General features: G+C 46.7%; 1 protein-coding gene across 2 annotated transcripts in view; it reads right to left on the bottom strand.

Moving 5' to 3' along the window:
* SF3B1 (splicing factor 3b subunit 1) overlaps positions 1-20267 on the bottom strand; it is a 457301-nt gene that overhangs the window by 130039 nt on the left and 306995 nt on the right. For both annotated transcript variants that reach the window (XM_069225830.1, XM_069225831.1), the window contains one exon: positions 19283-19555. In XM_069225830.1, the coding sequence (XP_069081931.1) occupies positions 19283-19555 (273 nt within the window). The remainder of the gene's footprint in view (positions 1-19282; positions 19556-20267) is intronic.

Genomic DNA, 20267 nt, shown 5'->3' with positions numbered 1-20267 from the left:
TAGGAAGTTGGCTCTGTATGTGCTATTTCAAAGTAAGGAATAGCATGCACAGAGTCCAAGGGTTCCCCTTAGAGGTAAGATAGTGGCAAAAAGAGATAATACTAATGCTCTATTTTGTGGTAGTGTGGTCGAGCAGTAGGCTTATCCAAGGAGTAGTGTTAAGCATTTGTTGTACATACACATAGACAATAAATGAGGTACACACACTCAGAGACAAATCCAGCCAATAGGTTTTTATATAGAAAAATATCTTTTCTTAGTTTATTTTAAGAACCACAGGTTCAAATTCTACATGTAATATCTCATTCGAAAGGTATTGCAGGTAAGTACTTTAGGAACTTCAAATCATAAAAATTGCATGTATACTTTACAAGTTATTGACAAATAGCTGTTTTAAAAGTGGACACTTAGTGCAATTTTCACAGTTCCTGGGGGAGGTAAGTTTGTGTTAATTTTACCAGGTAAGTAAGACACTTACAGGGTTCAGTTCTTGGTCCAAGGTAGCCCACCGTTGGGGGTTCAGAGCAACCCCAAAGTCACCACACCAGCAGCTCAGGGCCGGTCAGGTGCAGAGTTCAAAGTGGTGCCCAAAACACATAGGCTAGAATGGAGAGAAGGGGGTGCCCCGGTTCCGGTCTGCTTGCAGGTAAGTACCCGCGTCTTCGGAGGGCAGACCAGGGGGGTTTTGTAGGGCACCGGGGGGGACACAAGCCCACACAGAAATTTCACCCTCAGCAGCGCGGGGGCGGCCGGGTGCAGTGTAGAAACAGGCGTCGGGTTCGCAATGTTAGTCTATGAGAGATCTCGGGATCTCTTCAGCGCGGCAGGCAGGCAAGGGGGGGATTCCTCGGGGAAACCTCCACTTGGGCAAGGGAGAGGGACTCCTGGGGGTCACTTCTCCAGTGAAAGTCCGGTCCTTCAGGTCCTGGGGGCTGCGGGTGCAGGGTCTCTCCCAGGCGTCGGGACTTAGGATTCAAAGAGTCGCGGTCAGGGGAAGCCTCGGGATTCCTTCTGCAGGCGGCGCTGTGGGGGCTCAGGGGGGACAGGTTTTGGTACTCACAGTATCAGAGTAGTCCTGGGGTCCCTCCTGAGGTGTTGGATCTCCACCAGCCGAGTCGGGGTCGCCGGGTGCAGTGTTGCAAGTCTCACGCTTCTTGCGGGGAGCTTGCAGGGTTCTTTAAAGCTGCTGGAAACAAAGTTGCAGCTTTTCTTGGAGCAGGTCCGCTGTCCTCGGGAGTTTCTTGTCTTTTCGAAGCAGGGGCAGTCCTCAGAGGATGTCGAGGTCGCTGGTCCCTTTGGAAGGCGTCGCTGGAGCAGGATCTTTGGAAGGCAGGAGACAGGCCGGTGAGTTTCTGGAGCCAAGGCAGTTGTCGTCTTCTGGTCTTCCTCTGCAGGGGTTTTCAGCTAGGCAGTCCTTCTTCTTGTAGTTGCAGGAATCTAATTTTCTAGGGTTCAGGGTAGCCCTTAAATACTAAATTTAAGGGCGTGTTTAGGTCTGGGGGGTTAGTAGCCAATGGCTACTAGCCCTGAGGGTGGGTACACCCTCTTTGTGCCTCCTCCCAAGGGGAGGGGGTCACAGTCCTAACCCTATTGGGGGAATCCTCCATCTGCAAGATGGAGGATTTCTAAAAGTTGGAGTCACTTCAGCTCAGGACACCTTAGGGGCTGTCCTGACTGGCCAGTGACTCCTCCTTGTTGCTTTCTTTGTTCCCTCCAGCCTTGCCGCCAAAAGTGGGGGCCGTGGCCGGAGGGGGCGGGCAACTCCACTAAGCTGCAGTGCCCTGCTGGGCTGTGACAAAGGGGTGAGCCTTTGAGGCTCACCGCCAGGTGTTACAGCTCCTGCCTGGGGGAGGTGTTAGCATCTCCACCCAGTGCAGGCTTTGTTACTGGCCTCAGAGTGACAAAGGCACTCTCCCCATGGGGCCAGCAACATGTCTCTGGTGTGGCAGGCTGCTGGAACTAGTCAGCCTACACAGACAGTCGGTTAAGTTTCAGGGGGCACCTCTAAGGTGCCCTCTGGGGTGTGTTTTGCAATAAAATGTACACTGGCATCAGTGTGCATTTATTGTGCTGAGAAGTTTGATACCAAACTTCCCAGTTTTCAGTGTAGCCATTATGGTGCTGTGGAGTTCGTGTAAAACAGACTCCCAGACCATATACTCTTATGGCTACCCTGCACTTACAATGTCTAAGGTTTTGTTTAGACACTGTAGGGGCACAGTGCTCATGCACTGGTACCCTCACCTATGGTATAGTGCACCCTGCCTTAGGGCTGTAAGGCCTGCTAGAGGGGTGTCTTACCTATACTGCATAGGCAGTGAGAGGCTGGCATGGCACCCTGAGGGGAGTGCCATGTCGACTTACTCATTTTGTTCTCACTAGCACACACAGGCTTGTAAGCAGTGTGTCTGTGCTGAGTGAGGGGTCTCTAGGGTGGCATAAGACATGCTGCAGCCCTTAGAGACCTTCCTTGGCATCAGGGCCCTTGGTACTAGAAGTACCAGTTACAAGGGACTTATCTGAATGCCAGGGTGTGCCAATTGTGGATACAATGGTACATTTTAGGTGAAGGAACACTGGTGCTGGGGCCTGGTTAGCAGGGTCCCAGCACTCTTCTCAGTCAAGTCAGCATCAGTATCAGGCAAAAAGTGGGGGGTAACTGCAACAGGGAGCCATTTCTTTACACAAGCCCCCCCCAGCCCACAGGCCAGGAGACTCAGCCCAAGCTGGGAGAGTCTTCCTAGTCTGTCAGGCGAGGAAGAGTAGGAGAAATAGGCTGGTTAGTTGCAGGGCCTACTCTGCCTTACATCCTTCTGTTCAGGTCATTCTCTTTGGGGAACTGACCTACTTCCACAGTGATAGGACCTAGTCTGAATTGCCTCTTGTCTGCCTCTTCAATGTCTCCACCCATTCTTTCTATTTTGGTCTTAGAGGTATCCACCTCTGCTAACCTTATCTTGGCCAGGGTTACCCCTAGCTTACCCAGAGAGGTTACCCAGAGCTGGAGTAACCCCACCATGACTAATAGGGTCAGGGGGCCTAACTTGCTATTTGGCATGGGGTCAGACCACCATGCTAAGGATAGTGCAGCCATAAAGGCTAACACCCAGCAGAGGCCACTGACAGCTGTCAGTGCCCAGAACCACACCTTTAGCTCTTCACCTAAAAGGGAAGGGGCTAAGTTACAGGCCTCTTTGGGTTCAGGTTGCCTGTCTGCTGTATTAGAGTGGGGGGTTACCACATCTTGTAGTAAACACCCTTCTTCCACTCTTTCTTCTGTTAGCTGAGGAGCCACCCACTCAGGTTTAACAGTTGCCTGACTAGCCAGGACTTCTTGTGGGTCAGGTTGGACTTTATCAGGGCCATTTTTGGAGTTCTCCCCTACTGGAGCAGAATCTCCTTGGCTTGCTGTAACCTTGGCTAAAGGTTGTCCACCCTTCCTACTCTGTTTTCTTTTCTTCTTCTTCTGGGGCCTGCTTGCATTTACTGCAGAGGCAGGACTTCCAGAATCCTTGGGAGAGGACTGGCACTGGACCAGTTCCCCTCTTGGGCTCTGACTAACCTCTGGGTAGTCATTTCCAAGGAGACAATCAAGGGGGAGGTCTGTACTGACTACTACCCTTCTCCAGCTAAGAGTGCCACCCACTTCTATGGGCACTAAAGCCACAGGCCTCTTAGTGACCCTGTCTAGGCTAACTCTTACCCTGGCAGTCTCACCTGGATGTACTGGTTTGAGAGCACCAGCCTGTCATGCACAATAGTGTGACTGGCACAAGTGTCTCTCAGGGCAGTGGTTGGGATTCCATTCACCAGTAGGTGGTGGAAGTGTCTACTTCCCTCTGGAATCTCCAACTCACCTGTTGGGCCCTGTTTCCAGTTGAAGGCTAGGAAGACCTCCTCATCTGAGGAGTCATCTCCCATGGCTACACTGGTTACCCCAGGAATTTTGTTCTGGGGTTTGTTTTTGGGACAAGAAGTGTCCTTGGTGTGGTGCCCAGACTGTTTACAGTTGTGGCACCAGGCCTTAGTGGCATCCCAGTTCTTACCCTGGTACCCACCTTTGTTTTGGGTTGTGTCTTGGGGCCCACCCACCTATTCTGGTTTTTGGGGGCCTACAGAGGACTCTTTTTCTTTGTTTCTAGTGTTACCCACTTTCTCCTGGGGAGTTTTTGTAACCCCTTTCTTTTGGTCACCCCCAGTGGAAGTTTTGGTTACTCTAGTCTTGACCCAGTGGTCTGCCTTCTTTCCCAATTCTTGGGGAGAAATTGGACCTAGGTCTACCAGATACTGATGCAACTTTTCATTGAAGCAGTTACTTAAAATGTGTTCTTTCATAAACAAATTATAAAGCCCAACATAGTCACACACTTCATTTCCAGTTAACCAACCATCTAGTGTTTTTACTGAGTAGTCTACAAAATCAACCCAGGTCTGGCTCGAGGATTTTTGAGCCCCCCTGAATCTAATTCTATACTCCTCAGTGGAGAATCCAAAGCCCTCAATCAGGGTACCCTTCATGAGGTCATAAGATTCTGCATCTTTTCCAGAGAGTGTGAGGAGTCTATCCCTACACTTTCCAGTGAACATTTCCCAAAGGAGAGCACCCCAGTGAGATCTGTTCACTTTTCTGGTTACACAAGCCCTCTCAAAAGCTGTGAACCATTTGGTGATGTCATCACCATCTTCATATTTTGTTACAATCCCTTTGGGGATTTTTAGGATGTCAGGAGAATCTCTGACCCTATTTAAGTTGCTGCCACCATTGATGGGTCCTAGGCCCATCTCTTGTCTTTCCCTTTCTATGGCTAGGAGCTGTCTCTCTAAAGCCAATCTTTTGGCCATCCTGGCTAACAGGAGGTCATCTTCACTGAGAGCATCCTCAGTGGTTTCAGAAATGTGGGACCCTCCTGTGAGGGACTCACTATTTCTGACTAACACAGTTGGAGACAGGACTTGAGGGGTCCTGTTCTCCCTATTTAGGACTGGAGGAGGGACATTGGCCTCCAAGTCACTAATTTCTTCCTCTGTGATGTCATCATCAGAGGGGTTGGCTTTTTCAAACTCTGCCAACAGCTCCTGGAGCTGAATTTTGGTAGGTCTGGAGCCAATGGTTATTTTTTTGATATTACAGAGAGACCTTAGCTCCCTCATCTTAAGATGGAGGTAAGGTGTGGTGTCGAGTTCCACCACATTCATCTCTGTATCAGACATTATTTTGCTAAGAGTTGGAAGACTTTTTAAAGAATCTAAAAACTGTTTCTAGAATCTAATTTCAAACTTTTAACAAACTTTTAAACTCTAAAAGACAATGCTAAACAGGGACTTAACACACAAGGCCCTAGCAGGACTTTTAAGAATTTAGAAAAATTTCAAATTGCAAAAATGAATTTCTAATGACAATTTTGGAATTTGTCGTGTGATCAGGTATTGGCTGAGTAGTCCAGCAAATGCAAAGTCTTGTACCCCACCGCTGATCCACCAATGTAGGAAGTTGGCTCTGTATGTGCTATTTCAAAGTAAGGAATAGCATGCACAGAGTCCAAGGGTTCCCCTTAGAGGTAAGATAGTGGCAAAAAGAGATAATACTAATGCTCTATTTTGTGGTAGTGTGGTCGAGCAGTAGGCTTATCCAAGGAGTAGTGTTAAGCATTTGTTGTACATACACATAGACAATAAATGAGGTACACACACTCAGAGACAAATCCAGCCAATAGGTTTTTATATAGAAAAATATCTTTTCTTAGTTTATTTTAAGAACCACAGGTTCAAATTCTACATGTAATATCTCATTCGAAAGGTATTGCAGGTAAGTACTTTAGGAACTTCAAATCATAAAAATTGCATGTATACTTTACAAGTTATTGACAAATAGCTGTTTTAAAAGTGGACACTTAGTGCAATTTTCACAGTTCCTGGGGGAGGTAAGTTTGTGTTAATTTTACCAGGTAAGTAAGACACTTACAGGGTTCAGTTCTTGGTCCAAGGTAGCCCACCGTTGGGGGTTCAGAGCAACCCCAAAGTCACCACACCAGCAGCTCAGGGCCGGTCAGGTGCAGAGTTCAAAGTGGTGCCCAAAACACATAGGCTAGAATGGAGAGAAGGGGGTGCCCCGGTTCCGGTCTGCTTGCAGGTAAGTACCCGCGTCTTCGGAGGGCAGACCAGGGGGGTTTTGTAGGGCACCGGGGGGGACACAAGCCCACACAGAAATTTCACCCTCAGCAGCGCGGGGGCGGCCGGGTGCAGTGTAGAAACAGGCGTCGGGTTCGCAATGTTAGTCTATGAGAGATCTCGGGATCTCTTCAGCGCGGCAGGCAGGCAAGGGGGGGATTCCTCGGGGAAACCTCCACTTGGGCAAGGGAGAGGGACTCCTGGGGGTCACTTCTCCAGTGAAAGTCCGGTCCTTCAGGTCCTGGGGGCTGCGGGTGCAGGGTCTCTCCCAGGCGTCGGGACTTAGGATTCAAAGAGTCGCGGTCAGGGGAAGCCTCGGGATTCCTTCTGCAGGCGGCGCTGTGGGGGCTCAGGGGGGACAGGTTTTGGTACTCACAGTATCAGAGTAGTCCTGGGGTCCCTCCTGAGGTGTTGGATCTCCACCAGCCGAGTCGGGGTCGCCGGGTGCAGTGTTGCAAGTCTCACGCTTCTTGCGGGGAGCTTGCAGGGTTCTTTAAAGCTGCTGGAAACAAAGTTGCAGCTTTTCTTGGAGCAGGTCCGCTGTCCTCGGGAGTTTCTTGTCTTTTCGAAGCAGGGGCAGTCCTCAGAGGATGTCGAGGTCGCTGGTCCCTTTGGAAGGCGTCGCTGGAGCAGGATCTTTGGAAGGCAGGAGACAGGCCGGTGAGTTTCTGGAGCCAAGGCAGTTGTCGTCTTCTGGTCTTCCTCTGCAGGGGTTTTCAGCTAGGCAGTCCTTCTTCTTGTAGTTGCAGGAATCTAATTTTCTAGGGTTCAGGGTAGCCCTTAAATACTAAATTTAAGGGCGTGTTTAGGTCTGGGGGGTTAGTAGCCAATGGCTACTAGCCCTGAGGGTGGGTACACCCTCTTTGTGCCTCCTCCCAAGGGGAGGGGGTCACAGTCCTAACCCTATTGGGGGAATCCTCCATCTGCAAGATGGAGGATTTCTAAAAGTTGGAGTCACTTCAGCTCAGGACACCTTAGGGGCTGTCCTGACTGGCCAGTGACTCCTCCTTGTTGCTTTCTTTGTTCCCTCCAGCCTTGCCGCCAAAAGTGGGGGCCGTGGCCGGAGGGGGCGGGCAACTCCACTAAGCTGCAGTGCCCTGCTGGGCTGTGACAAAGGGGTGAGCCTTTGAGGCTCACCGCCAGGTGTTACAGCTCCTGCCTGGGGGAGGTGTTAGCATCTCCACCCAGTGCAGGCTTTGTTACTGGCCTCAGAGTGACAAAGGCACTCTCCCCATGGGGCCAGCAACATGTCTCTGGTGTGGCAGGCTGCTGGAACTAGTCAGCCTACACAGACAGTCGGTTAAGTTTCAGGGGGCACCTCTAAGGTGCCCTCTGGGGTGTGTTTTGCAATAAAATGTACACTGGCATCAGTGTGCATTTATTGTGCTGAGAAGTTTGATACCAAACTTCCCAGTTTTCAGTGTAGCCATTATGGTGCTGTGGAGTTCGTGTAAAACAGACTCCCAGACCATATACTCTTATGGCTACCCTGCACTTACAATGTCTAAGGTTTTGTTTAGACACTGTAGGGGCACAGTGCTCATGCACTGGTACCCTCACCTATGGTATAGTGCACCCTGCCTTAGGGCTGTAAGGCCTGCTAGAGGGGTGTCTTACCTATACTGCATAGGCAGTGAGAGGCTGGCATGGCACCCTGAGGGGAGTGCCATGTCGACTTACTCATTTTGTTCTCACTAGCACACACAGGCTTGTAAGCAGTGTGTCTGTGCTGAGTGAGGGGTCTCTAGGGTGGCATAAGACATGCTGCAGCCCTTAGAGACCTTCCTTGGCATCAGGGCCCTTGGTACTAGAAGTACCAGTTACAAGGGACTTATCTGAATGCCAGGGTGTGCCAATTGTGGATACAATGGTACATTTTAGGTGAAGGAACACTGGTGCTGGGGCCTGGTTAGCAGGGTCCCAGCACTCTTCTCAGTCAAGTCAGCATCAGTATCAGGCAAAATGTGGGGGGTAACTGCAACAGGGAGCCATTTCTTTACACAAGCCCCCCCCAGCCCACAGGCCAGGAGACTCAGCCCAAGCTGGGAGAGTCTTCCTAGTCTGTCAGGCGAGGAAGAGTAGGAGAAATAGGCTGGTTAGTTGCAGGGCCTACTCTGCCTTACATCCTTCTGTTCAGGTCATTCTCTTTGGGGAACTGACCTACTTCCACAGTGATAGGACCTAGTCTGAATTGCCTCTTGTCTGCCTCTTCAATGTCTCCACCCATTCTTTCTATTTTGGTCTTAGAGGTATCCACCTCTGCTAACCTTATCTTGGCCAGGGTTACCCCTAGCTTACCCAGAGAGGTTACCCAGAGCTGGAGTAACCCCACCATGACTAATAGGGTCAGGGGGCCTAACTTGCTATTTGGCATGGGGTCAGACCACCATGCTAAGGATAGTGCAGCCATAAAGGCTAACACCCAGCAGAGGCCACTGACAGCTGTCAGTGCCCAGAACCACACCTTTAGCTCTTCACCTAAAAGGGAAGGGGCTAAGTTACAGGCCTCTTTGGGTTCAGGTTGCCTGTCTGCTGTATTAGAGTGGGGGGTTACCACATCTTGTAGTAAACACCCTTCTTCCACTCTTTCTTCTGTTAGCTGAGGAGCCACCCACTCAGGTTTAACAGTTGCCTGACTAGCCAGGACTTCTTGTGGGTCAGGTTGGACTTTATCAGGGCCATTTTTGGAGTTCTCCCCTACTGGAGCAGAATCTCCTTGGCTTGCTGTAACCTTGGCTAAAGGTTGTCCACCCTTCCTACTCTGTTTTCTTTTCTTCTTCTTCTGGGGCCTGCTTGCATTTACTGCAGAGGCAGGACTTCCAGAATCCTTGGGAGAGGACTGGCACTGGACCAGTTCCCCTCTTGGGCTCTGACTAACCTCTGGGTAGTCATTTCCAAGGAGACAATCAAGGGGGAGGTCTGTACTGACTACTACCCTTCTCCAGCTAAGAGTGCCACCCACTTCTATGGGCACTAAAGCCACAGGCCTCTTAGTGACCCTGTCTAGGCTAACTCTTACCCTGGCAGTCTCACCTGGATGTACTGGTTTGAGAGCACCAGCCTGTCATGCACAATAGTGTGACTGGCACAAGTGTCTCTCAGGGCAGTGGTTGAGATTCCATTCACCAGTAGGTGGTGGAAGTGTCTACTTCCCTCTGGAATCTCCAACTCACCTGTTGGGCCCTGTTTCCAGTTGAAGGCTAGGAAGACCTCCTCATCTGAGGAGTCATCTCCCATGGCTACACTGGTTACCCCAGGAATTTTGTTCTGGGGTTTGTTTTTGGGACAAGAAGTGTCCTTGGTGTGGTGCCCAGACTGTTTACAGTTGTGGCACCAGGCCTTAGTGGCATCCCAGTTCTTACCCTGGTACCCACCTTTGTTTTGGGTTGTGTCTTGGGGCCCACCCACCTATTCTGGTTTTTGGGGGCCTACAGAGGACTCTTTTTCTTTGTTTCTAGTGTTACCCACTTTCTCCTGGGGAGTTTTTGTAACCCCTTTCTTTTGGTCACCCCCAGTGGAAGTTTTGGTTACTCTAGTCTTGACCCAGTGGTCTGCCTTCTTTCCCAATTCTTGGGGAGAAATTGGACCTAGGTCTACCAGATACTGATGCAACTTTTCATTGAAGCAGTTACTTAAAATGTGTTCTTTCATAAACAAATTATAAAGCCCAACATAGTCACACACTTCATTTCCAGTTAACCAACCATCTAGTGTTTTTACTGAGTAGTCTACAAAATCAACCCAGGTCTGGCTCGAGGATTTTTGAGCCCCCCTGAATCTAATTCTATACTCCTCAGTGGAGAATCCAAAGCCCTCAATCAGGGTACCCTTCATGAGGTCATAAGATTCTGCATCTTTTCCAGAGAGTGTGAGGAGTCTATCCCTACACTTTCCAGTGAACATTTCCCAAAGGAGAGCACCCCAGTGAGATCTGTTCACTTTTCTGGTTACACAAGCCCTCTCAAAAGCTGTGAACCATTTGGTGATGTCATCACCATCTTCATATTTTGTTACAATCCCTTTGGGGATTTTTAGGATGTCAGGAGAATCTCTGACCCTATTTAAGTTGCTGCCACCATTGATGGGTCCTAGGCCCATCTCTTGTCTTTCCCTTTCTATGGCTAGGAGCTGTCTCTCTAAAGCCAATCTTTTGGCCATCCTGGCTAACAGGAGGTCATCTTCACTGAGAGCATCCTCAGTGGTTTCAGAAATGTGGGACCCTCCTGTGAGGGACTCACTATTTCTGACTAACACAGTTGGAGACAGGACTTGAGGGGTCCTGTTCTCCCTATTTAGGACTGGAGGAGGGACATTGGCCTCCAAGTCACTAATTTCTTCCTCTGTGATGTCATCATCAGAGGGGTTGGCTTTTTCAAACTCTGCCAACAGCTCCTGGAGCTGAATTTTGGTAGGTCTGGAGCCAATGGTTATTTTTTTGATATTACAGAGAGACCTTAGCTCCCTCATCTTAAGATGGAGGTAAGGTGTGGTGTCGAGTTCCACCACATTCATCTCTGTATCAGACATTATTTTGCTAAGAGTTGGAAGACTTTTTAAAGAATCTAAAAACTGTTTCTAGAATCTAATTTCAAACTTTTAACAAACTTTTAAACTCTAAAAGACAATGCTAAACAGGGACTTAACACACAAGGCCCTAGCAGGACTTTTAAGAATTTAGAAAAATTTCAAATTGCAAAAATGAATTTCTAATGACAATTTTGGAATTTGTCGTGTGATCAGGTATTGGCTGAGTAGTCCAGCAAATGCAAAGTCTTGTACCCCACCGCTGATCCACCAATGTAGGAAGTTGGCTCTGTATGTGCTATTTCAAAGTAAGGAATAGCATGCACAGAGTCCAAGGGTTCCCCTTAGAGGTAAGATAGTGGCAAAAAGAGATAATACTAATGCTCTATTTTGTGGTAGTGTGGTCGAGCAGTAGGCTTATCCAAGGAGTAGTGTTAAGCATTTGTTGTACATACACATAGACAATAAATGAGGTACACACACTCAGAGACAAATCCAGCCAATAGGTTTTTATATAGAAAAATATCTTTTCTTAGTTTATTTTAAGAACCAAAGGTTCAAATTCTACATGTAATATCTCATTCGAAAGGTATTGCAGGTAAGTACTTTAGGAACTTCAAATCATAAAAATTGCATGTATACTTTACAAGTTATTGACAAATAGCTGTTTTAAAAGTGGACACTTAGTGCAATTTTCACAGTTCCTGGGGGAGGTAAGTTTGTGTTAATTTTACCAGGTAAGTAAGACACTTACAGGGTTCAGTTCTTGGTCCAAGGTAGCCCACCGTTGGGGGTTCAGAGCAACCCCAAAGTCACCACACCAGCAGCTCAGGGCCGGTCAGGTGCAGAGTTCAAAGTGGTGCCCAAAACACATAGGCTAGAATGGAGAGAAGGGGGTGCCCCGGTTCCGGTCTGCTTGCAGGTAAGTACCCGCGTCTTCGGAGGGCAGACCAGGGGGGTTTTGTAGGGCACCGGGGGGGACACAAGCCCACACAGAAATTTCACCCTCAGCAGCGCGGGGGCGGCCGGGTGCAGTGTAGAAACAGGCGTCGGGTTCGCAATGTTAGTCTATGAGAGATCTCGGGATCTCTTCAGCGCGGCAGGCAGGCAAGGGGGGGATTCCTCGGGGAAACCTCCACTTGGGCAAGGGAGAGGGACTCCTGGGGGTCACTTCTCCAGTGAAAGTCCGGTCCTTCAGGTCCTGGGGGCTGCGGGTGCAGGGTCTCTCCCAGGCGTCGGGACTTAGGATTCAAAGAGTCGCGGTCAGGGGAAGCCTCGGGATTCCTTCTGCAGGCGGCGCTGTGGGGGCTCAGGGGGGACAGGTTTTGGTACTCACAGTATCAGAGTAGTCCTGGGGTCCCTCCTGAGGTGTTGGATCTCCACCAGCCGAGTCGGGGTCGCCGGGTGCAGTGTTGCAAGTCTCACGCTTCTTGCGGGGAGCTTGCAGGGTTCTTTAAAGCTGCTGGAAACAAAGTTGCAGCTTTTCTTGGAGCAGGTCCGCTGTCCTCGGGAGTTTCTTGTCTTTTCGAAGCAGGGGCAGTCCTCAGAGGATGTCGAGGTCGCTGGTCCCTTTGGAAGGCGTCGCTGGAGCAGGATCTTTGGAAGGCAGGAGACAGGCCGGTGAGTTTCTGGAGCCAAGGCAGTTGTCGTCTTCTGGTCTTCCTCTGCAGGGGTTTTCAGCTAGGCAGTCCTTCTTCTTGTAGTTGCAGGAATCTAATTTTCTAGGGTTCAGGGTAGCCCTTAAATACTAAATTTAAGGGCGTGTTTAGGTCTGGGGGGTTAGTAGCCAATGGCTACTAGCCCTGAGGGTGGGTACACCCTCTTTGTGCCTCCTCCCAAGGGGAGGGGGTCACAGTCCTAACCCTATTGGGGGAATCCTCCATCTGCAAGATGGAGGATTTCTAAAAGTTGGAGTCACTTCAGCTCAGGACACCTTAGGGGCTGTCCTGACTGGCCAGTGACTCCTCCTTGTTGCTTTCTTTGTTCCCTCCAGCCTTGCCGCCAAAAGTGGGGGCCGTGGCCGGAGGGGGCGGGCAACTCCACTAAGCTGCAGTGCCCTGCTGGGCTGTGACAAAGGGGTGAGCCTTTGAGGCTCACCGCCAGGTGTTACAGCTCCTGCCTGGGGGAGGTGTTAGCATCTCCACCCAGTGCAGGCTTTGTTACTGGCCTCAGAGTGACAAAGGCACTCTCCCCATGGGGCCAGCAACATGTCTCTGGTGTGGCAGGCTGCTGGAACTAGTCAGCCTACACAGACAGTCGGTTAAGTTTCAGGGGGCACCTCTAAGGTGCCCTCTGGGGTGTGTTTTGCAATAAAATGTACACTGGCATCAGTGTGCATTTATTGTGCTGAGAAGTTTGATACCAAACTTCCCAGTTTTCAGTGTAGCCATTATGGTGCTGTGGAGTTCGTGTAAAACAGACTCCCAGACCATATACTCTTATGGCTACCCTGCACTTACAATGTCTAAGGTTTTGTTTAGACACTGTAGGGGCACAGTGCTCATGCACTGGTACCCTCACCTATGGTATAGTGCACCCTGCCTTAGGGCTGTAAGGCCTGCTAGAGGGGTGTCTTACCTATACTGCATAGGCAGTGAGAGGCTGGCATGGCACCCTGAGGGGAGTGCCATGTCGACTTACTCATTTTGTTCTCACTAGCACACACAGGCTTGTAAGCAGTGTGTCTGTGCTGAGTGAGGGGTCTCTAGGGTGGCATAAGACATGCTGCAGCCCTTAGAGACCTTCCTTGGCATCAGGGCCCTTGGTACTAGAAGTACCAGTTACAAGGGACTTATCTGAATGCCAGGGTGTGCCAATTGTGGATACAATGGTACATTTTAGGTGAAGGAACACTGGTGCTGGGGCCTGGTTAGCAGGGTCCCAGCACTCTTCTCAGTCAAGTCAGCATCAGTATCAGGCAAAAAGTGGGGGGTAACTGCAACAGGGAGCCATTTCTTTACATGAGGTCACAAGGAATCTGACGACTTGGGGTCAGGGGAGCCCTTGAATCCTGGATTTAGGGGTACTACAGGTGTCAGAGGGCAGTAGCCAATGGCTATTGCCCCTTAGGGTGGCTTTGTCTCAGGCCACCGAGAGCACAAAGGTTCTCACCACATGTGGCCAGAAACTCGTCTCTTAGTGGCAGGCTGGCACAGACCAGTAAAGGGTTGGGTAAAATACAGGGGGCATCTCTACAATGCCCTCTGGGTGCATTGTTCAATAAATCCAACACTGGCATCAGTGTGGGTTTATTGTGCTGAGAAGTTTGATACCAAACTTCCGAGTATTCAGTGAAGCCATTATGGATCTGTGGCGTTCGGAATGACAAACTCCGAGACCATATACTCAATATAGCTACACTGTACTTACAATGTCTCAGAATGGAATTAGACACTGTAGGGGCATGTTGCTCATGCAGCCGGGCCCTCATCTGTAGAATAGTCACCCTGGCTTAGTGCTGTAAGACCTGCTGCAGGGGTGACTTACTCATGCCACAGGCAGTGATTTGTGGGCACGGCACCCTGAGAGAGGTGCAATGTTGACTTTGCCTTTTCCTCCTCACCAGCACAAGCTGCTAAGACAGTGTGCATGTGCTTGGTGAGGGGTCCCCCAGGGTGGCAAAATACATGCTGCAGTCCTTGTGGAGCTTCCCTGGCCACAGGGCCCTTGGTACCATGGGTACATTTTACAAAGGACTTATCTGGGGTGCCAGGTGTGTGCCAACTATGTAAACAAAGCAGGGCTTGAAAAATCATAAAAATGTTGCTAGATCTGCAGGTCGAGTAACTTAAATAATCTACTCAACCTAACTGTAATATACTTGACCCGTATATGGGTCTCAAATTGTGTGGTCCTTGGCAAATAGTTTACAGAATCGCCTTTTTCTTCATTCTCACATATGACTGCACCTTTAAATATGTGAGCTCAGCATTTCTGCAGTACAAAAATAAACCTCTTGTTTTATTAAGTCGACTAAAGATTGGTGCGTCCATCACAAGAATCCAGCCCACATACCCATGAGGTCTAGCCCACATAACCTAGGACTTCTTTTAGTTTACTAACGCTGTCATCAGGGCAGGAGTGTTTCTCAGTTTTTTTTTTTTTTTTACTCAGTTGTAATAAATAGAATACTGAACCATGTAGTAACATTGTCATCTACACACAGTAAATTTCCAGGAAATGTCCAAATATCCTTCCCACTAACTTACAGCTTTACTGATAAAACTATATAGTGTATTAATAATCTGTGAAAATTGGGTTTCAGAAAACATATCCTTGCACATAAACATGGAAAGTATTCGGATTTGTTTTTATCCTATTAAAATGTGTTTTCATCACACAAATATAAAAAAGGGCTTTCACAACTACTGAAATATATTTTGAAATGTTTGCACAGTGAACCTAGTCATTTAAATGTTGTGTGTTAGGAAAAAACGCACACCCTATATCCTTTTATTTTACATTCTAAGAGGCAGGGCACACAGTTCACCTTACAAAGTCCTGGAACTCTGCAGTCAGAAGGAAAATTAATTGGAAGAAAAACTGACTTTTGACTTCTGTCTGAACACAGAGCAAATGTGACATAAGAACATGATTTAAAGGCATCTTTTATTGCCACTCCACTTTTCAACTGAACAGAACACCTGTTCAGTGTCAACTCGCCAGAAGGGACAACTAAGTATTAAAAACAGCTTGACCTGATCAAATAAAACTTGCCAATGCGAGTGGGTTTTTCGAGCCCTGCAAAGGTACAGATTTCGGGAAAGAACACTGGTGCTAGGTCCAGGTTAGCAGGATCCCAGCACACTCTCAAAGTTGGCATCAATCTCAGGCAAAAGGTGCGGTGAGGGGGGTAGGTTAACCATGCCAACAAGGGCACTTCTCTACAGCACCTTAGTTGCAAGCCCTATAATCAGTGGTTTTATTCAAGTTCTTGCGGTCACATATCTGCTCCCTTTTGTGTGTGTGTTTTTTATTTTTTAGGTTGAGTCTAGCAGACAACGCAAGCTGCCTGTTTGTAAAATATCTATGGTCATCTTACCAAAAATTACAGAAGGCTTGAATCCCACGCATTGGTACCACTGGTTGGCTTTGTCACTTTGCTTGCTTCTGATTATATCGCTTGCCTTGTCCATTTTGTGTTTCTCCATCCATAGAGCACAGTCTCTTTGCTTGGGCATTTCAACTGTTCATGTTTAGGGAACTTCTTTTTTCTTTAAGCACTCCATGAGTGCATGAGAATTCTGCTGTCTCCGTTGAGCCTTTCTTCACCCACGTGCTCTGTGTTGCTCTCACTTGTATGCTCTTCGCCCCACGAGTGTCTCACCCTGCCCTCATGAATCCCCACACACATGTGCTTCTTTGCCCTATTTAACCCTGCTATCCGAATCCACTCCTGATTATTTCTTTCTAACTTTTTATTTTTTTTATAAGGGGCCACAACGTTTTCATGTATACATTCCTACAAAATTACACCTCTGCATCATCATGTTTTTTTCCTTTTTTTTGTTCCATGTGTATAGCATAAACAAAAAGCATTGGGTGAGCCAATAGGTCCCGAAGATGAAACCCACTGGCTTTGCCAATGCTTTTTTCCTTTTGGTGCAGTCACACTATCAGCCTTTGCTATACAATGAGCAAATTAATGATTAATTAATGATTAATTAATGATTTTGAATTATTCAAATTATAAATAATTAAAACAAATTATAAATATAAACATAAAAGAAAATTAAAATGTAAATATATATACATATTTATATAAATAAATAAAAAATATTATAAATTTACTCTTGAAAGCTTTACTCTTTCGACCCAGCACCCCATGTTTCTATCAATCTAGCCTCCATCCAGTCTGCTCATCTCAAACCCTTTCTACTTTCTTCTCCAAAATAACCCTGCCTAGGCTCTTCCCCTCCTCTACTGAATCTAGCTCAGCCCCAAACCTCAGTTTACTACCATGAACTCCTAAACACTACTAAATTCTCCCTAACTTATCTCACCTTGGACTCCCCCAAAACCCCTTCTGCTGCTATGATCTCCCTAACCCTTTCCGCAGAGTCTTCCCTCCTCCATCTCTTCTTTACTCATCCCAAGCTTCATCCTATTACTATTAACTCCCAATGAACACTTCTGGATTCTTCCCTCCTCTATTCTTAAATTACTCTAGTAAATCCGACTAACAAACTCACATATCCTATTCTCAATTTAACTCCTAATAATACCAATGCTGTATTCATATTTACACATACTAATCCACCACTAATTCCTCTTGGGTTCCGCAGTAGCGTGCTACTCGCCGAAAAGTGCTTCCACGCCTCGTCAGGGGTAGTAAGCGCTATATAAATACAATTACAATACAAAATAGCACAAAATGTGCACAAATTAGATTTATAGCCCTGAGGTGACTTGTCAATGTAGAGATCTGCACAACCTGCAGGTGAAACTGTTAACCCACAATGGGGTAGATACAGCATTTAACAGATCAAAGTTAAATGAACTGAGTACCATTAAAATTGGTTAAGAGTTCATCCATCACTTAAAACTCCCAAAAAAAATAAAAATAATCAGTGACCACATAAAAAAAAAAATAATAATAATAATTCTGCCACCTGTGAGGCTTCGCTCAAATTTTCAACCACAGCCTTAATGTTCACTGTTCAAGAAACAAGTCAGACTGGTGCAAACAGGAAAAACTAAATACATCAATGAACCAGTGTGAAAGGAAAGGCCTCTTTTTGTATCAAACTCCAAAGCTTTGGACAGATGCTGCTGGTTTTTCGAATGAATGTGCACTGAGGCCTTATAACCTGACCTCAATAACCTAATTTACCTATACCCAATGGGAATAAGCTAACTTACTTCTAAGTGCCGGATATATAGTGCCAGAGGTACCCAAGGCCTTTAAGTTAAGGTGTCCACTCAGCACTTGTTGTGCCGCCCTGAGTGGAACCAGGTAAAACATAACTCCCAGTCTATCACTGCAGACTGGAAGGGCAGTTTAAAACTGCTTTCTTGACTTTACCATTTCAAACACTGGCAAAGCTCAAACTCCCTTTTTATTCTACAAGTCACCTCTACATGGGGGACTATCAAGTCCTAAAACAAGATGCAGCATATTAGAAACGTAGAATGTGTGTTTAAGATGTTCTGGGAGTAAAAATCTGCATTAGTTATTTTTACTAGGAGAGGAACTGGTCGCCCCATTGGCTAGCACAGAGTTATACGCTGACACCTCTGCTGGGCTAACTTCTTAACAGGACTACCAATGTTGGTACTTCAAGGTTTAAAACAACTGATAAATCCGACTTGATGCCACAGTTAAAATTAATGTAACTTGTTGTCACTGTTGCCCAGTTTTCCAGTGACCATTTGTTGGGGTTGGCCAGGAGACAGCCTTCTGTCCAGAAAAGGGGAAAATAGAGGCTGCCACTGCAGGTGGTGTTACCTTCTCCTGGCAAGAAGCCACAGGGGTGTTTGCTCAAAAGCTGAGCTTCAAAGGGCAAGCCACCTTTGAAGGCCAAATGGTGAACACACTAGAGAAGAGCTGCTCTTTTGTAAAAAGGTTGGCGTCGAAAACAGAGAGGGGGAATACACTGGCCAACCGTTTTTTCCATAGGCATGTACCCACAGGTAGACACCTCCAGGGCGGGCACCAAGCTCCACATGCCAAGAGAGGGTCCCAACATTTTGGGGGTGGGTAGAAACACTGGCCAAACCGGGCCAAACATTTCCTAACACAGTATAAGACCTTGTCCTGGTCAAATTAAAAAAAACTGTTGCTCTGTAAAAAGATTCAAAATAAATCCTCAATTCCACTCTGGCCCCCTTCTTCAAAAAGAGTGTAGAGGTTCGAAACAATGGCCTGATAATCTTGATTGTTTTTTTCCACATCGTTCCACTTATAAATGGTTTGATGTGATCAGAGTATAAATTAAACAATATTTATTTATAGTGGTTTCCTGGCCGACTCCTTCAAAGCCACAATCCAATGAAATTCATCCTCCCCCCCCCCCCCCACATTTGATATTAAGTACTATTACAAAGTTAAAAGATTGCCAATATGAGGTATGAATACCATCATCAAGGCTGCACTACCCATTTATTCATTACAGACTTTTAAGGCTGACATGTAAGACAGGCAGTTAACGATCACATAATATAAAAATGCAATGTATGCAAGACCACGTTTTCAACAACAACAAAAATGTAATTTTTCCAATTTTTATAAGTTCACGGATTGTGAACAACCTACCATAATTCATTAAACTTTTATGGTATCAAGGTTCTGAACAAATCTGGAAATTAGAATAACTATTCCAATACTACAAGAGACTTTTGTAACCCTAAAATAAAATCGCATCTACAGAAATTGATCTGATTAGAGGATTTGGAGGACTTGCTATTCAAACACCTCAAGTGAAATAAAATTAAATTGGGTGTATCATTAATGTGATATTATCAGCTTAAATGGAGTGGTATAATCCTCACAATGTGTGTGGACACAAAATTGGAAAAAACAAACCTAAATGCACTATTTACTATATATACAAAAAAATAAGGGCATGAACTGGGAACATAAAAAACTGACCTGTCCATCAAAGCATCTTCCAGCAAAGGAGTCACAGCATAAATGTAATCCTTTCCCATTTCACCAATATACTCGAAAAGGAAGGAGAGTGACTTTAGTACACCGTTTTGTACGTTGAGCTCAGGAACCCTGTACTCATTCATAAGGGCAGGAAGGACAGTGAAAGGCGAACATGTTTCAGCTACAATAGCAATAGCTACTGTGGTGCACACTCTGTTCTGTCTCTCTTGTACTTTTAAGTTGTTCAACAGAGTTGCCAAAACATCATGAGGTCTGGAAAAAAAAAAAAAAAAAAAAAAAAAGTCAGCAAAGCAAATTCAAGATAAAGACTCTAAAAAACACTTCACCATTGAAAAACAGTGCCCAGATAATTATACAATATTCTTCAGGATGGGAGGTCCTGCAAGGTGTGATCAAGAATGATAGGTTACTTACGATTCAGTTATGATTTCAATGGATGCTTTAATTCAAGCGTAGACTCCCATGTGAATTACTCCCAGGCACAAAGCTGAGAAGCAAACCTCTTTTTCACATCCTCCTGAACACCTAACCAACTAGGCTACAGAAACATGCAGTGTCCTGATGCATGACACTTGGGTTCAACTGCCACTGTTGCGTCTTCACAATGCACTGAGTACTTCATATCACAACGGAAAAGTTACATGAGGAAGCAAACGAGATGGGCAGGTAAGAATACCCACAGACAAAATACTTACCCAAACATGAATTACCTAAGGGAAGCGAATCCTTAGGTAAGGACACCTTTCCTCAGCAGCATCATAAAGAAAACCCAACAAATATGCAATAAAGGTTAAGAGGAAGCACTTCAAATGTGGTGTAGGAATATACTTGAAAGGAAAATGCTACTTGCCTGTAAGCATCTGTGACATGCAGAACTGTTGATTCACAAGCTGTGCATACTCCTACCATATAGTGTTGGACCAACCAATATGCAATTCCCACTTTGGAGAGAGAGCACAGCCTT

The sequence above is a fragment of the Pleurodeles waltl genome, chromosome 3_1 (assembly GCF_031143425.1).
Source record: "Pleurodeles waltl isolate 20211129_DDA chromosome 3_1, aPleWal1.hap1.20221129, whole genome shotgun sequence".
Lineage (NCBI taxonomy): Eukaryota > Metazoa > Chordata > Amphibia > Caudata > Salamandridae > Pleurodeles > Pleurodeles waltl.
This window is presented reverse-complemented; position numbering and strand designations above follow the sequence as displayed.